This window comes from Hoplias malabaricus, chromosome 2 (genome assembly GCF_029633855.1).
Source record: "Hoplias malabaricus isolate fHopMal1 chromosome 2, fHopMal1.hap1, whole genome shotgun sequence".
Lineage (NCBI taxonomy): Eukaryota > Metazoa > Chordata > Actinopteri > Characiformes > Erythrinidae > Hoplias > Hoplias malabaricus.
The window spans coordinates 33,852,809-33,871,752 of NC_089801.1; the positions used below are offsets into that span (position 1 = coordinate 33,852,809).

The 18,944-nt window shown below is 35.2% G+C and overlaps 1 protein-coding gene across 5 annotated transcripts; it reads right to left on the reverse strand.

The window, feature by feature from the left end:
- Positions 1–927: 927 nt before the first annotated feature.
- On the reverse strand, positions 928–16,706 carry LOC136686420 (nuclear GTPase SLIP-GC-like). Of its 5 annotated transcripts, none has more exons than XM_066660189.1 (19): positions 16,627–16,706; positions 16,177–16,252; positions 11,869–11,897; positions 11,680–11,772; positions 10,654–10,750; positions 9,468–9,696; positions 8,726–8,941; positions 8,426–8,620; positions 7,937–8,115; positions 7,794–7,836; positions 7,604–7,708; positions 6,677–6,773; positions 6,134–6,267; positions 4,976–5,149; positions 4,735–4,889; positions 3,457–3,589; positions 2,620–2,728; positions 2,410–2,543; positions 928–2,109 (listed from the first exon to the last, which is right to left on the reverse strand). In XM_066660189.1, exons 3-19 carry the CDS (start codon positions 11,879–11,881, stop codon positions 1,939–1,941), a joined length of 2,277 nt encoding a protein of 758 aa, XP_066516286.1. In that variant the 5' UTR covers positions 11,882–11,897; positions 16,177–16,252; positions 16,627–16,706; the 3' UTR covers positions 928–1,938. The 5 variants fall into 5 exon arrangements, with proteins under 5 accessions (XP_066516286.1, XP_066516285.1, XP_066516289.1 ...); XM_066660188.1 differs by lacking the exons at positions 16,177–16,252; positions 16,627–16,706 and adding an exon at positions 12,420–12,641 and having other exon boundaries at positions 928–1,735; positions 2,025–2,109; XM_066660192.1 differs by lacking the exon at positions 10,654–10,750.
- Positions 16,707–18,944: the final 2,238 nt, after the last annotated feature.

Sequence of the window (18,944 nt, forward strand, 5' to 3'; positions counted from 1 at the left end):
ATATTGCAGCTGTCTCTCAAAATGACTAAGATGCTGTCCTCAGTGATTGTGATAGCAATGGATCAGACTTGGTGTAAGATGGGGAGACGGGTCATATTCTGCATATTCTGAACATATGTACATAGCTTTTTCCCACAGTCCAAAAACACATGTAGGTAGGTTGATTGGCCACTCAAAAGTGTCCATAGGTATGAGTGTGTGTTGCCCTGTGAAAGACTGGTGCCCCCTCCAGGGTGTCTTCCCACCATGCACCCAGTGATTCCTCTGCACCCACTCAGACCCTGAACTGTATATGCACTTGAATGAAAGAATGAATGTTTCAATACATGTTGCAAAAATGAAACAATGTTGATGATTGATGGTCTATTATCTTTATATAATAGAATATAATAGAGCATTCTTGTACCGTATGTTTGAGTGTGTGTGTTGCCCTGTGAAGGACTGGCGCCCCCTCCAGGGTGTATTCCTGCCTTGCGCCCAATGATTCCAGGTAGGCTCTGGACCCACGGTGACCCTGAATTGGATAAGCAGTTACAGATAATGGATGGATGGATGGATAGATAGAGCATTCTTGTGGAAATACTGGGGTCTACTAATGACAAGGCTTTAAATGTGCTATTAACTAGGCTAGGAAATACAAGAATGTACATGACTGCATAGGACAAATATGTTAATCGCATATGCACCATATCATCCCACCGTTCACAATTGTCACAAATCATGAAACAAATATTTTCACCCATTTTTCCTTGAAAATGTAAAGAAATAGTAATAGAATTCAGTCAATATGACCTACCACTATGTTCACCATCAGAGAAAATACCCTAAAAATCTTTTTTGACCCTAGTTTGAACATACAACAACTCATTATTTGCAGTATATTTATTAATGGATTAGTCAATAAATCAATTGATATAAAAAAATAATGTATATTTTAGTAAATTAACAAACAAACAAACAAACAAGCACAAACAAATATATGGCAGGTGTGTAGTAATGGAAATCAATGTGAGGTTTAATATTCAATTAAGTTGCTTTATTTTAGGAGTTTAGTGCAGGTGGGTCTTTTTTGACACTTAGGACAAGTATACATAAAGTTACAACAACTCAAGGGTCAAAAAACTTTACTATCCTAAATCCTTCTACACCTAAAAGACAGAGTTTGATCATTTATAGCTCCTTTATATGTTGCATGAAACAATTTTTAATTTTTTTGCTTAATATTTTACCTACAGTACATCTCACCCAAAATAACCCCCGGTTTATCTAAAAAATAACAGCATCTACCAAAGTTAGATATTTAAAAATAAAATACTATCACACACTATAAAATACACTACATAAAATCTAATAATCAAAATGGGAATTGAGTATATAAGTGTTATAAGAAAACATTATAAAAGGCCAATATATGCATGTAGTTGCAAAAATGTTTAATCTCTATTTAACCTAATGATATCTCAAATTTATCAAAAACACTACCATAAACAAAAACAAGAAGAAAAAAAAGCTTCAAGGATTTATATTCCATTAAGATTTTTCTTTCTTTCTCTTTTGGCAGAGTACAACTAAGTAAATAAAATGTTGAGAATTTGAAAATGAAGCAATTTTGTATGATGTTAAATGCTGATTTGTAACAGTGTACTTTTACAAAACTTTCTTGTAGCTCATTTGTCGAACTAATCACAGAGTTGATCAGCTATCCTCTTCAGCTCTTCTATCTCTCCGGAGACGTCTGTGTTATAAAAGGTATAATATTACATCGGAAAAGTTTGTGGGCACCCAGTCATCCAATATTTCTTCTAATATAATGAGTACTTGACACATTTTGCTGCAACAAGATCATCTGCTCTTGTAGGAAATCTTCAGACCAGATGTTGGAATATTAGAGACTACTCCACAGCATTATTTTCTGTTGGCATTGCTTTTCTATAGAAATTATATACTCTGCCTTTGCAGCTGAATTGTCCACACTGACTGCACTTTAAAATAGCTGAATTTATTTATTGTAAGATGTGTCTTACCCATATTTCTTAAGGTAGTTTCGTAAAGAAGTGTATGCTTCATGGACTCCAGTAGATTTTTTCTCATATCCTCCACAATGGCTTGCTTTTAAAGAAGGCTTGTTAGTGTCATGATTATAATAAAACATGTAATTTCTTGGTAGTTGTATTTTATAGACAATTGCAGCAAGTGTTTTGACACCTGTGAAATTTTGTTTAGTTTTTAAGTTATAAAATAAAATGCCAATTGTAATGCCATTATTATGTCGCTGACATAATGTGAATATGATGTTTTTATCTTTAGGCTATTACCAAAAACAATCAATCAATCAATCAATAAATAAATAAAATTCATCACAACCCTGAATAACACACATTTATGTCTTCTAATTAATAAAATACACACCATTTTTTTTTCCATCAGCTCAATCATGTCTTTCTTTGCTCTTTGGAACATTTCACTTTTTGATGTTTCTATGTGGTCCAACAGGATATTCTGCTTTTTATTCATAGACCCAGTTCCTCGAATGTCAGCAGCACCTAAAACAATACAATAATATTCACTTTTCTGTGTTTAGATTAAATTAAAAAAAAGATATGATAAGTAATCACTTACTTGTGTAGCTTGGCTGCATTGTAGTTTTAATGGAATCAGAGAGAGATAAATAAAATGTCTTTTTATGCCGAATAATATCTTGTTTAATCTTTGACTTCAACTTCATTTCCTGTTTAAATTAGAGAACGTGCGTTGAAATACATTGTAAACACTATTTTCATTCATGTTTAAAAAAAATATGTAATTTAATGCAGAATCAGCCAAAGATGCATACAACAGTATACAGACAGTTTAACCTACACCAATCAGTCAGAACATTTTGACAATTTTTGTTTTTATACTTAGTTTCAATTCTCTCAGTTCCACTGACAAAAGAGGAGCATTTTGTAGTTTTACAATTACAGAATGCATGATTAATCTGTTGCTCTGCATAAGTTTTTGGGGCCCCTTTAACTCTTTTCTTTAATGTTCAGCCCCACCACAGAGCAAGCATGATTGTTCTGATTGCAAATCGCAATTACAAACCTCTGCAGATGGCTTTTAATTTGAAATGACAGATACAGGGAGAGAAAAGAAAAAGGTAAAGTAGTTAATGGTAAGTTTGGTAGGGGAAGAGAGGAAACACTTCAACAGTGCTGCTGGAGTTTTTAAACCCCCCAGTGTCACTGCAGAGCTGAGAATGATCCACCACCTAAATAATACTTTCTCTGTGGGGTTCCTGACCATTGAAGGACAGGGTTAAACGTCTACAGTCTGTAGAACTAACTACAAAGTGCTTCTATATAGTCAGGTGAGCTCAGACAATGGACAGCGAGTGTAGACACAAGGAGGTGGTAGTAATGTTTTTGTGGATCTGTGTACATATATATAGAAATTATACAGTAATATTTTACTCACCTCCATTTCAAGGAATTTTAGTATGTGACTCAGTACTGGAGAATGTTCATATTTGGTTATCACATCCTCTTTGATGATAGTGAACTTATCTGTGTGTGCCTGCAGTGATTTCTCAGAGATAGGCTCCTGCACTCTGAAATAAAACAACATCGGATGTGATATTTTGGTGAAAGACACATATTTTACATATGGTGTCTTTATTTACCCACTGTCCCAGGTTTTGCGGAGCTGGAAAATCTTTATAAGTATCTCCTAATAGAAATTTTATCTGACCTGCATCTATGACCCATAACTCTCACCAGGTAATCATCTAATTATCTACTCTCTAAGCCATTGTCAATGTTTTTCTTGAGAGGCTGCTGTTGTGCACTGTAATCCCTCTTTCTGCTTTTGAATAAAACTAATAATCATTCACCTTCTCTCTGATGATGTGGTCTTAATAAATGATTTCCATGTTTTCTTGCCCTCCCACTTTGCACCTGCCTTACCACATCTCTATGCTCCAGTGCTCCCTTAGCTAAATGCACCACCTCAGCAAACCATGACCTATAACTTAGACAGCATCATAACCCTAGCCATTGCCTTTTAACCTTATTCAAAATCCTTTCTAGTCTTTCCATCACATTAATCAGAATGTCATAAAACATTAGTCGCCACATTAACCATGGTGACAAGCCATCCTATAAACACTGCAAATTTAATTTACCTGACAGATTTTTTTTTCTGTGCTATTAATAGTCTTCAACATTCTTCATTCCCACAACTTCCTGGCACAATGTAATTATTTTTGTGGATACATATAATATATATAAATTGTAAAATATTTGCATAATTAAATCAGCTGTTTAACTGAATTGGGTCATTTTGTGTTAAATATGCAGTTACCCCATTTCTGCAGTAAAAATAATACTTCTGGAAATATATTACTAAATATTTGGGCAGATTATGTATTTTTTAAAAAATAATTAAATATATTACATGCAATACATTCATAAATGTTTCTATTGTTCCTATTATATTATGGTGCTACCAAGTGTGGGAGGAGCTGAGGAGCTCACGCTTGGTGGCTAAACTTTGGTTAGTTTGTGGTTGTTTTGGGGCTATTTACGGGGTTTTATATTTTGTTTTTGGTTAGGGGGTATTTGTGTTGTTGCATGTGTCTTTCGTGTAATAATGGTAATGCTGCCCTTGGTCAAAATGCCTTGCAACTTCTCAGTGTTTATTATTAAGCACTAGACAGATTTAAATGGACCTGTTCTTGAATTGAGCTGTACTTACGGGAAGAACCCACTGAATGCTTCATCAATGTGCTGTTTCATGTGTTGCACCAAATGATTGTTCAGATCTGTTACCCCATTTTTGGACCTGTAGTATCCATCATTCTTGCATAGTGCTGTCAGTGTTCTGTGAAATCCTCGGCCGTCCTTATTCCTCTAAGTTAACATAAAGTATTAAATAGAATAAAATCTTCTTCATAAAAACATTGGTAACTCATGTCAGTTTAAAAAAAGCATCTTACCGGTGTTATTAAATCGTTTGCAGTTTCAATGCAGTTTTTTTCAGATTCTTTTGCTCCTTTTGACAGAAGTTCTTCCAGAGAACTGCGAATTTGTCCACAGTATTCATTCAAGTGCCCAAGTGCATCATGAAGGTTTTTCTCCAAGTGCTTGTATAATTTGGACTTATCAGCTCTCTAAAACGCAAAGGTTATTACAACAGTTTTAAGACAAGCTTTAGTGGTTTTTTGTTAAATGTGGTGCTACTGGAAAAAACATTGATGTCTACATTATGTTAAAACTAAATCTATAATGAAACAAAACTAATATGCAATCAGATAACTATCTCAAAACAACCAAAAACCTATTCCATGTTTAAATATCTGTCTGGAAAATCCTCAAATAAATTTAAAAATATATCTTTGTCATATTTATTTAAAGGTTGAATGTACACATTCCAATGATCAGTTTCAGATATTGAACATAATTATTGACAATATGCATAATATTAGTTAATGGTTTTGTTATGGTAAAGCAAGTGAATACTTTAATACCACTCTAGTGATTACATATTTATTTAAAGTAATTAAAGACAAAGTAAATTACATTATTTGTAAACTGTAATCTTCAGTGAACAAGTAATATGTAATAACCACATCCATGTTATCTAGGATATTGCTTGATTAGTGCAAAGTGTAACATTGCATATTGTTTCTGTCCACTGAAAAACATGCATCAGCAAAATAGTAACTTTACAGGAGAAAGAAAAACTTTCTTATTTTTCCATGAAGGTCAATGTAAAAAAGATTTTATTCCAAGTGATTTTGGAGCATTTCTATCGGTACATTTGTCATGTGGGAAAATAATTGATAAAAAATGGAGATACATGATTTTCATTGGACAGTGATGATATGTAAGTCATATTGCAAGTCCATATCATTGCTTATTGGATTGTTTTTTGTTTAAAAATACATATTGCACATACTTTGTAACTATGTAATTATGCTGCTGTTACTTTTGAAGTGAAATTAATAATGACTAATAACACACTTTTCTAGTATATGCCATTTTTTTGAAAATTATTATTATTCTGTATGTGACCTACACTGAGATACTGTACATAGCCTTTGCTTTCTTGCAGTATACTTTTAGCATTAGCATATGGGCGGTTTGTGTCATACCATTTCAGCATTGACTTCGTTGAAACCTTGAATTAGGGAGAGGATTCCGAGTGCTCCAAAGACGTAGTGATTTGCCATGTCATTTGTACAACTGTTGTTGTACATCTTCAAGAGTTCCTTGAGCTTTGGTATCTCTGCATATGTCCAGAACACTGGAATTACTACAGTGTAATATTTGTGGTTTGTACACTGTCAGAAATATGCTTTGGTGATACCTTTTTCTGTCACTGTGGTGGTACCCTCAAGGGTACATATTCTGTACATTTAATTAGGGAACATATTTATACCTTATTCTACTAAAGTTGTAGATTTTAAAATTAATGCGCCTAATTCAGGACTTATATTATGTTCTTTCATTTTACACAGTTCTATAATGAAAGATTACAAATATTTATCCCTCCTTCTGGAGAAGAGAATGTAATGTACTTTTAAGGTAAAATATTTTACTTTTAAAGTTACATTTAAACTGTTTGTACCTTTAGAGACCAATGATGTACCTTTACCATACCTTTTTCTGTGTAGATTCGAATTTTTATGTTTTACCTGTATATCCTTGTTCCATTATTGGGTTTTCATTGTTGAATTCTTCTGAGCTCACAGTGAACACAGAAAGGAAGTCATCATCACAGTTAAAGTGTCTCTAATGGAGGAATATAAAAGGGGAAAAAGATAAAAAAAACATGGTATAATAAGTTGGGTTTCTGCAAGTAATTTCTGATTTTACAGCTGGTGTTCTGGTAAGGTAAACTTTCTAAATTCTCCAATATTGTGGAAAATCTTTCTCTTTCAGTTGTTTTTATACAGTGATGATATTCATGCTCTACCAACTCAATGTTGGTAAAAATCCCACCACTTTCAGCCCTCCTTCTAAAGCCAATCCTCCAAAACACTCACTACTTGATTAAGTACACAGAGAGAGAAATCCTGGTTCTTAGACATTTTTGCTTGGCTCGCTTTCTTTTTGGTTCTAACACTTATTTTTCTGCACTCACTCACTCACTGTGTATGTTTTACTTGTTTAACCTTGGACTGGGTAGTTTTTTCAGTTTGTGAGTTAGTAGGCTTCAGATCCCAAAATAAATAAGCTACTGAACTGAAAAGTTTAATGGAAGTAATTGTACCCCTGATGCAGTACTACTACATTTATACACATTTAGTTCACTGCTAATATTGTGCATGGTGAATTTAGATTAATGAAAACCTTAATGTAGATATTGTTGCACAAAGGCACATTGTGGAATAATAATTGTGGAAAGAGTCCACAAGCTTTTGTGCAACAATCATAATTTGGCTTATAACCTGAAACTGAAAAATAAGAATTGAAGATGGCTGATTATAGCTTTAAATCAACACAATAAAAAGTAGTAGAAATGATTCTTCTTAGTCATAAGTGCAACTAAATTTACAAGATTCCAGCGTGGAAATGCGACCTTAAAGAAAATGCTGTGTAAAGCAAATTAATGAAACTACCGTTATTGTGTCTTGTTGAGAAAAGATTTTCTTCACTTTTTCCTTTGCTTTCTCATTCCTGTGCAGTATACAGGCATTTTTTCTCTTGCTGACATATTGAGGGTCCTGCAGAAAAAGCAAAATCATTTTTTCACCAACTTAAAAATACAGAGAGAATTTTTGAAAATATTTCTGAAAACATTATTGTTACCTCTGGTTTAATCTGAAAATCATCATCCTTGAGTTTTGATGATCTATATTGAACAGATTGATTGTATAATTTCCAAATATATTTTAATTCAGCGTGTAATTTTCAAGTAAAAATTGTATTTCTAATTTTGTAATTGAACAGACCTCATGTAGCTTTGTGGGTTGATATCATCAGTCTTGGTACAGATAAAAGAGATGCTCCTGCACTCTCCACCTTGTGCCATGTCTGTTATGCAGCTAAAAAAAATTTCCCAGGCATCCTTGTCAGAAGCCGCGCGGTTTATTTCACTTACAATCCACACTGTAGAACAGTCCCTCAGTTTCTATAAAACAGAGAATTTTTGTGAATTTTACAGCTCAGTAAAACATGGTGTCTTTTCTACAGCTCAGTAAAACAAGATGGCTTTTCTGTTCATTGTAGTATAAAAATTATGCATTGTGCATTTCCAACTTTTATGTGGTAACATATGTCCATAGGTGTGAGTATGTGAGTGAATGTGTGTATGTGTGTGTGTTAAGACAAATTAACACAAGTTTGAGAACATTAAATGGTAATGTGTCCTTAGACACAGTCAGAATGTTCTACTAATTATGAGTATTTGGCTTGATTTGAACACAAACAGCCATATTTACCTCTCTCCACATCTGATCTCTGCTCTTGTTGTAATCTCCAGTTCCTGGGAGATCCACTAGCACAACGTGTTCCAGAAAATCTTTACATTTAGGAACTTTGATTGTGACACTCTTCACTATCGGCCAGTAACATCCTCCAGGACTTGAGTCATCATGCTGAACAAAACATCCAATCTCATCTGAGAGATCTGAAGCCTGTTGACACATAATGCAGAGGCATAATCACATATGGTTCCGTAATGACCCATTCTGTGTAACCCGTTGACTATATTTTCAACAATCACATGCATATTGACTTACTCTTTCACGTGTAATCTTTTTTATTTCAGAATTAAAAAACTCTGGAATTCCTGAGAAAATGTTGTCCTTCATGAGTTCTTCGATGGGTTTAGAAACACCTTCCTCTCCATACAGTGCTACTATCTTTTCTTGTGCTGTATTTAACATTGCATTGTCCTGCTCCTCAGCATCCCCTGATAAAACATTCTTAAGGGTCCTCAGTTCATCTTCCCATACCTAAGAAAAAAATATTTTAGCAGCACAATCAATGCATCTTGGGAGGATAAATTTGTTTTTTAAAAGAAATGGAAAAGAACTAAAAAAAAAAAACAGAAGCAAAGATTGGTTGAAAACATTTTCATTGAGGTTGTGCTTGATTAAGGGCAACTAACGTAAAGCTTCCTCAGTAATTGCATGCTGTTAGCCACTCTAGCAACTTAATACAAAATTAATCTACATGTGAAAAATATTCTCAAACTTTAATTAAGGATGTAATAATTTTAAAACAATTTCAGCCCTTTTAATTAAAAAAGAGCTGAAATAAATTTGTATTACATATTTAGAGTTGAATGATAAAATGGTGACATATTTATCATACAGAGGCCCTTGTTCATCAACTGCTGTGCAGCTTATTTATTGCCAGAGCATTAGCTCTTAATACAGGGTGAATGAGTTAATAAGTATATATGTGGAGTAGGGGCAGTAGGATTTGAGAGCTGCTTACATGAACATGTACAGAAAGCTTTAGTTTTTGCCTGTATACCTCTTTTGAGATGAATTCAATCTCGGCTATGTAGCTGGAGTCTGTGACGTTGGCTTCAACCTGTATGATGACTGATGTGCAGGCACAAACTGTTCCTGATGGTAACAAGTCTTTTTGCCCAAGGACTGCATTTAGCATTGAGCTCTTGCCAGCGCCTGTCCTCCCAAACACTCCTACAGTAGTTCTCCTCCTTTCACCATTGTTTGAGTCCAGTTTTGACATTATTCCCCTATGCATAAATATGCATAAAATTAAAAAGCATTATATTTCTGTAGATTTTTTTAAATGTGAAAATAAGTTTGGACCTTTGAAGAGCCCATTTTTGGGGGCTCTTGGTTTATTCCCTGGATAATGTGTTAGGGAAAAAACCCTGTAGTATTTTGTATTTTAAAAGGTCCTGTAAATTTGCCGTCGCTACCCTCAATACAGGTTTTATGTGACACTTCCTGTTTTTATTGATTTTATTTGTGATTTGTAAATATTAATACATTTTCAATATGATACCAGCACTCAAAGAAACCTCAAAAAGTTGGCACTGGGACACATTGACCACTGTATTTTTCCTTTAATTATATATGAGTATACTTTTGGGATGTTGCCAGAATAGTTATTGCCCATTCTTGCACATGACTCCTCTTAATGATGTACCAATGGATACAGATCAGGACTGCAGTCAGTCTCAAGGACTGTGTCTATAAAACTGTGCTGTAATAATAGAGTTTCAGGTTGAATTTCTTGATGCAGGCATGGATTGTGTGAAATGAGCTCATGTGCCTACATTTATCACAGCAGCATGATGGTATCTCATGCAATGCTGAACTTTTAAACTTTTCTGTGGCCCAACTTCTTTGGAGTGTGTTGCAAGCATCAAATTCTTATTTTGTTTACTTTATAAAATAGTCAGTCAACAGCAACACTGATTTGTATTATGTTCTTTTGGCTGTTAAAAAAAAGCTTTAAAAATCACAATCACTTCGAAAATTATGTTTGTATGTCTGTGTTGATATTGATTTAGTCTACATGTTACATGACTTAATTAGAAATTGTTCATGTATGACATCATGCATTAACTAGGTCTAATACAGTGATGATTTATGCAAAATGTTATGTAAAGTTAATATTACATTGTCTGTTTAAACTGTACTTTAACTGTATTCATATGGTGCTATTATTGAGGTTACTGTACCTGACATATTTGATGAGATTGTTTGGGAGGCTGCCTTCAAATTCGAGTTTGTATTTAATGTTTGCCATAATCCTTCTGGCATTTCTAATATGTGTCACTACAAAAACAATAAAAATGAAATGAATTTATTTAGAACATTAATTAAGGTTATGGATATGTCATACATTTGATTAGGGATAAAACAGTACAAATAAAAAAAGATAGTGCTTGAATGTGCATGGTTTACTCCTGTTTAAGAATTCTTATTGTGTATTTATAGGCTGTCGTGAATTTCCAAATTATTTTATGTTTACAATATCATGCTAGACAAATCTGTTTGCAAAGCTGTGGTAAATGTGCTGGCAATCGTGCCAACTATATCACATTTTATTTCATGTATAAATGTGCTCTATGAGGAGAGTATTAGTCAGAATACCAGGCTTGTCAGAATAATTGTGCAATAATGCAATGTTGCTACACATTTAACCATTATGCTTAAAAATTCATCAAATCACTCAGTTCTCCTGACACTTTCTGGGTTCCTACCATGCAAAAAATCATCATTAAGAACCCAGAGGGGACCCTTAAAATAAGGTATTACTTTTAGAGAATATAATTTTATATATATTATATAATATATTAATGACCTCACTTCAAATTAGACTTAGTGGCTTCCAGCTTCACTGCATGTTTTCATTTGAACTTTTTTCATTTAGCTTGTGTTTGTAACCAGTTGAAAGCATTATCTTTTGTTGTTGGGAAAATTTGCCATGTCATGTGCTTAATACTAGAGAGCAGGCTTCATTCATTTTTTATTTACTCTTGTGTTTCAGACTATCACATGTGGCACTCTTCAGCTTGTTTGTGTCATACCCAATTTTTATATGAATATCTGGACAACACTTGGGAGAGGGGTTAATGCTACTGGACAGTGCCTAAACATGTCTTTTGATCAAGTATTTGGTTGTAAATGTTGTAATTGTACTGCTGCTGCATGTATGAAGAAAAAATTCAGCATTGAATATTGTATAAAAATGTAAAGCTTACAAGCCTTTGTCTTCTCAGGGCTACAATGTCTTCTTTGTTTACTTGTCCCTGGGGGAGAAGAACGGTTTGCATTTCCAAATGTCCTTTTATCTCCTGGTTAGGAAAAAAACAACATTAAGATATGTGAAAAGTGCAAAAACTCAGAATAAATTAAATTTAATTAGTATCTTTAGAAACGGTAAAAAATACCTCTATTACTCATATTGTAGGGTATCACTCTGGGGAAGAAAATATTTGAACATTTAAATATAGAATTATAAAAGTTTGCAAAGCCAAAATATACACAACTGTATACACTAGAGAAGGGCAAGAGTATTAAATTTATCAAGAAAGCTCCCTGTTCTCTTGTGAGCCATGAGTGTGCTTGCTCATGTGGGACGTCACCTGGCCTGGGCTTCAGGGGATATATATTTTTTAACGAGCCCTGAACATGAATGTGTTATATTTTTCACCTCCCCATGACGACTAAAAGGCAAGGAGGGAGAAATGCGCATGCACCTTTCAGAGTTCTGAGCGGGAATCTAGAAACCACAGCAGCGTCTAAACATTGCCAAAATGAATATGCGCTGATTTTTCCAAAACAAAGGTAACAGTAGCTAACTATGGATGGCATCTGGAGTTAACTGGTAGCTGGCTAATTAAAAATACAACTTTGTTTAATAAAAGGAAGTTTGTGTCTAATTAGCTGTAACATGCAACAAGTTATTACCTTTTAAAGGACCACTATGTAGTATTTTTACCTTAAAATGACAGCTTCAAAATGATAGTGATGCTCCTCCGGCATGTAAAAGGGAGAATAGTGCCTCTCTTACTGCTCTCTGTGGATGATTCTCTAAAGACTTGACCTTGGAAACCATGGGGGGAGATCTCTCGTGACAACTGTGTAACACTTTATGGCTTGTGAGTGTATAGCTTTCTACAACAAGAATCTAGCTTGGTTTTCCCAATACAGACATTATGGCAGAAGCTGAAGCAAAGAGAAAGAGAAAGAAGCTGGAGAAAGAGAGAGAGAGAGAGAGAGAGAGAGAGAGAGAAGGAGTGAGTGTCATTTCATGACAAGTACTGTGAACGCAAATTACACTTAGCAACAGGTAGGGGCAGCTCAGGAGACATGAAAGTCAATTCATACAAAGTAATCCTTTAAGGTTTTGTAAAATCAGGTTTACACAGTATTCTACATTCTCCAGGTTTATTTGATCAGCCAAGACCTCTATTGTTGTCAAATTGTGTTCATAGTTTTACACAACTGTAAACTATATTTATGAGCAAAACTTAACACAGTAGCTGGATGTCGTAGGCATACAGACACACCTGTTTCTGAGTGTTGTCTAAAGGACTTTTTCTTAAACCTGCCCTCAATATTTTTGTTTTTTCCTTTCTCCCATCAATCCTAATCCTACCAATCAGCTAATACCCAGCCCATTACTGAGTGTGTTATGTCAAGGCAACTAGAATATGCAGAACAGTGTGTCTGCAGGACCAGGACTGAGAAACAGTACTCAAAAGTGACTTCTGTTCATTTTTATATAGTAAGACCACATGCCCTGAGTAATACATACAGAATTCCAGATCTTGTTTTATAGTAACTACATTAGGTACAAGATGTGCACTTAATAATGAAATTAAAATACAGAATTGTTTTTAATTACGAATTGCAAATTGATGTCAGATAGAATGATGTATTATAATCTTTTGTATTTAAAATATTGTTTTCAGTTTACTGTTTAACAATGTAATGGATCAGAAAAATATGTTAAAATAAATTGCTTCTGTGTTAGCAGGACATTTTATAGGAGATGAGTGGGAGAGGGAGGAACCTGCTGCTGTTCCGATTCCTGTTCCTAATTTTGGTTTGTGTGTGTGTGTGTGTGTGTGTGTGTGTCAGGGGGGTGGGGATGGTTCTTTTCTCTTGTTTTGATCTTGCCAGCATCAATGGAGAAGCTGGTATCTGCAGGGACAAGGCTGTCACTTTCCTTGTCAACCCAACTTCATCTACTGCCCCAAGGATCCAGCAACCCCCTTCACCCCACTACACTCACTGGTCAAGTAGTAAGTTAAAGCTGCCTTGATGAAGCTCAGCCAGATTGATGAACTGTTAAACAAAACTGGAAAAACTGGAAAATAGAAAAAAGCCACCTCAAGTAATCAGACAGATATTTTTCAGGCTTGTGCTGCTACAGCAAAATGTCAGCTGTTCATGTTTTCAAACCAAGCTCGGACACTGTAATGTCCCCATTCCAGTACTTATCAGAAATAGCATGAACAGGGAGTACAGAACAGTGTAAATATTTCCAACCTGCGGTATGTCCTGAAGCATCAGTCACATCTGAAACTCAAGTCCTCTATCTTAAAACTAGCTCTTCTTTATATTAGGTCACTTACAAATAAAAAAAAGTATAGTCAGTGATATTATCACCTTACACAATTTAGACTTTTTCCTTTTGACCAAAACCTGGCTAGGTAACAGCAACAATGCTGCTGTCCTTTGAGAATCGGCTCCCCCAAGACTACAGATTTAAAAAAGGTGGTGGAATAGCCACCCTGTAAAAATATATTTCAGTGCCAGCATGCCGCTTTTGGTAACTAAATACAGATTTTATTGCTGAATTTACTGAGCTGCTAACAGTCATTGCAATTGACTTTTGATCACTTTGTCATCACAGGAGACTTTAATGTCCACAGGAGACTTAATTTCTTCAGCTCATTTCTCTTTGGTCTGTCACAACATATGACGGGACCTACCCACAATCAAGGGCACACACTGGACCTGGTCATTGCCAAAGGGCAGAACATTTCATCTATAGCTGTGAAAGGTTTAGGGATCTCTGACCACTTTTTTTTTTAATATTGAAAATACTCCAGCTGTTCAAATTAGGTCTGTCCTTGTAAAGAAAAGATATTTTACTGAGAACATGAAGGATCTGGTTATGGATGCTATGTCCAAAACAATGTGCAAAATATTTCATTCTCCTGAAAGTGCTCTTGTGAACTTTAACTCCAAAGCTTTGAATATTATTGATGTTTTGGCACCTCTGAAACCTAAAATTGTATTTGGTAAAAAGTGCTTTCTGCCAATGTGTCAGAAACGCGGGGTGGACTGACGGAGGTGGACGCACTTGCTAAAACAAAGGAGGAACAAAGGCGAGACTAGGGCAGAGACATATACAGTAACAAACAGAGCCATGTGCAAGAGCACATGACAGGACAAGTGCGTGACACGTGGTGGTAAAATACAAATCTTTATTTATAAAAGAGCAATTTAGAAAGCACTATCCTGACCAATCTCTAATCATACATTCTTAGGAAAAAATAATTGATAACAATTTTTAGTCAGCTCAGCAAATTTGTAAATGAGCACTGTTATAATGACTTCCAGTCAGGCTTCCGTCCACATCACAGCACAGAAAATGCCCTCCACCTGAACTCAGATGCTGGTGAAATATCTGTGCTAGTGCTTCTCAATATTAGTAGTGAATTTGGTAATGTCAATAACAGCATCCTTTTAGACAGACTAGAGGACAAGGTGGGCCTTTTAGAAATTACTTTATTGCCATCAGTAACTATTTAAATATTGTAATTTTTCTGTACTTTTATGTAAAGCATTTTGAATTGCCATTGTGCATGAATGGTGCTCTATAAATAAATATGCAATGCATTGCCTTGCCTTGTTTTCTAGTGTTTTGCTTTGGTTTCCTCTACATTTCATACTTTTATATACTTTTATCCTCACCCCTCACCTGTGATGCCTGAGTGTGATTGCTCCCAGGTACATTGCATGTACCTTATATTTGCTCTTACGCCGTTCATTAATTGTGTATTCAGTCTTGTTGCTATGTGTTCCTACATTTGTTAGTTGTTTATCATGTTTGATTATTAAACGCTGTGTATATTCGTCAAAGACTCACCTACGCACTTGCTTTTTGTCTCATCTCGTGCAAACCGTGACAAAGTCACTTCCATGCTAAGTAGATTTTCTACAGCACAGGTGTCAAACTAGATCCACGGAGGGCGGTGTGGGTGCAGGTTTTCTTTCCAACCACGCAAAAGCCCCACACTACTGAAAGTCAAGATCTACTGATTAGATCCAATGATTAAAAACAGGTGGAATGAGGTGTGGTTTCTGCGTGGTTGGAAAGAAAACCTGCACCCACACGGCCCTCCGTGGATCTAGTTTGACACCCCTGTTCTACAGTCCAGGTAAATGCCCATGTCAATACCATTTCTGACCATTTGAGGCTAAATCCAAAAATTCTGTAAAATTTCATTATTCCATTTTTTTCCTATTTGATATATTAAAAAATGAAATGGAATTGAATAAATTCCTGGGTTTTCTATTATTATTCTATAATTTTTTTATTTCTTACCCTCATAATGAAATTATTCCTTTTTATGTCTTGTAAGTGGATCAAACTTCCATTTCCATTTTCATAACATGGCCACAGTGCCATCAACAGAATTGTTTACTATTTGTTTGTAGATAGTAAATAGAGTACTTACAATAATTTAAAGTTTGTTCAGCTGTCTCCAGGAGGATTGAGTTGAGTCTGAATCTTGAAATGAAGTGTAGAGGATTCTTAAGCAACAAGAAAAATAAGAGTTTGGAAAAGTGAGTGTTGGGGTGTGGCAGCTCTCTCTCTGTGTGTGTGTGTGTGTGTGTGTGTGTGTGTGTGTGTGTGCTTGCGAGTGAGAGACTCAGCAAACAAGCACTAAAGTAAAAATTATTTTTTTTACATCATTCAGCATTGTAGTTTCCCTGTAATGTCTTGGATTAAAATATCATTAAAACTTCTTGCAACAAAAGTGATCTGTAAAATTAGTCTTCAAATCTTACTGTTTTGATACTTTGCACCAAGAAAGAGGTCCAGGTTCCAGTTCAGAGAAAATGAAAGTGACAGAGATTGTGCATATATATGTGGAATGTATGCATAAAGATAAGGAAATTCCTACCTCAGTGGAAAAGGAGTGTGACGAGCTATGGTTTAGCAGTGTTATCCAATTGAATGAAAAGACTGGGTTTGCCTCAAGTTTCTTTAAAACGAAAGAAAACTGTTCTGTATACTTTATATCTACTTTCGGCTCCTCCCACTGTCCTTGTTTTTCATGCAAATTGTAAACAGATCTAAGCCTGTTCAGTAGTCTTGAGGGTTAGGAAATTTGTTTGACCAGTCAATAACTTTCCACATTTTGGCCTTGAAAAACATCTTTTTTTAAATTTGCATCACATCACATCACATCACATCACACCACATCAAAAACCCAAAATCAGGGGCCTGAGTGACCACTTGTCTAGATCTAAGAATCAAATGCTAATTTTTAGTCTGTTTTACCATAGAATGAAAAAGTAACACATGTGCTACTTCACATGTAGCTTGCTCCAGAAAAGCATGAACTTGACCATAGAACTTTTGCTCATGCACAATGTCATTGTTGATTCATTGGTCAAACAAGAGCAGAATGAATACATGAAATCTGCTCTTACTAAATCAGTGCAGTGTGTATTTGACTTAAATTTGAGTTAGATTTATATATGCTTTACTCTAAATATATTACTAAAAAATTGCGTCTTGCATATTATAATTAAAGTCATAACTGCATGTTTTACTTGAAATGCAAAATACTGGAGTAGGTGGGATAAACAAAAAAGGAAAAGAGGTTAGTAAGGTCATGGCTAAAGAGAAGACATGTCACCCTATGGGTCCAGTGCCCAGGCTAGAGTGCCCAGCAACAAACTACATTATTCATTTATTCATTCATTTTCTGTAACCGCTTATCAAGTTCAGGGTTGTGGTGGGCCTGGAGCCTACCTGGAATCACTGGGCGCAGGGCAGGAACACACCCTAAAACCCAAAAACATTTTTATTCACTCACACACTCACACCTATGGACACTTGAGTCGCCAATCCACCTACCAACATGTGTTTGTTTGTTTATTTATTTATTTTTAAATGTATTTATTTATTATTATTATTTTCTTAGACTGAGGGAGGAAATCAGAGCTCCCATGCGGGCACAGGGAGAACACACCAAACTCCTCTGTGACTGCAAAACTACCTGCACACTACTACCGTGCTGTCCCAAGCTAAAATAGATCTATTCCAATCATATATATTTTTTATTTGTCTAGATGAAAAATGCCTTATGCAACTGAGTGAAAAGCAGTAGCATACATGAAAGCTAACATCAGCAACCAAATTTACAGCTTTATGTCTGCAGCACTTAAATATTTGGGATAAGTCAAATTAAGAGTAAATATATAATTGAATACAATATTACACCTGCACCATTTTGAAACATTAAAATAAAACAAGTAAATATAGAAGAATAAAAAAGATGCATTGGGGCTCACAATTTGGTGCCAAACTTAGTCAGAGGATTGTTAAATAGATTATAGTACAGAGGATATATAATACAGAGGATAGTTATAGATTCTACTTCAGGCCAGAAATCACAGTTAAATGTGCATGAACTACCAATGTTCTATTTTCTTTTTTCATTTGTAATTTTTGCCAGTTAAAATTATATCAGTGTGTCATAGGACTCTTCTTCAGCAGAGCGGTCAGGACAGCTGCCCTCCTTTCCACACCACTCATTTTCAGTCATTCACAGCAATGACCCTGAATGATGACAACTAGGGGGTACATCCCATTTTCATAAAAGGATTTGAAATAGAGTGGGCAGGTGTCTTCAAGTTTGTCTGGACTTCAAAATTTAAGACTTCTCTTGGGCTTTAACATGTCCTCTTTCATCAATACGGCCCACAAACACCAGCACTTCCACAGGAAACAGAAGGTCAGTTTACACCCAAATAAGCAAGCAGGAGCACAGGGAGTATTACATGTACCATCTGCATTTAAATGAAGTATAGCATCCCCACTGTCTGACTGCAAAACTGTGTAGTGGTTGTTCAGATAACCCCAATGAATCATTAGTTGGTTGATTTCAAAGTAGTCAGATTACTGCTGTGATGTTCAGGATTAGATGTTTTACTTGTATCACAGCCTATTCATTACTTACAACATCCAGCATGAAAACTCTTTTAAACTGTTTTGCAAATGCAGATACAGACACAAGTAGAACTGTATTTGCTTAAATCATTTTATTGTTTAATCACGATGGTGTTCTTTTTTTTTCTTGACATTTTGCACTGGACTCTGGCTTGTGTATGTGATTCAAACAGTTGAAGCACATTATCCAATTCGCTATTCCCACACAGAACTTCTTCAATATAATATAACATCTCAATTAATTTTGTTGCTCTGTCCCGC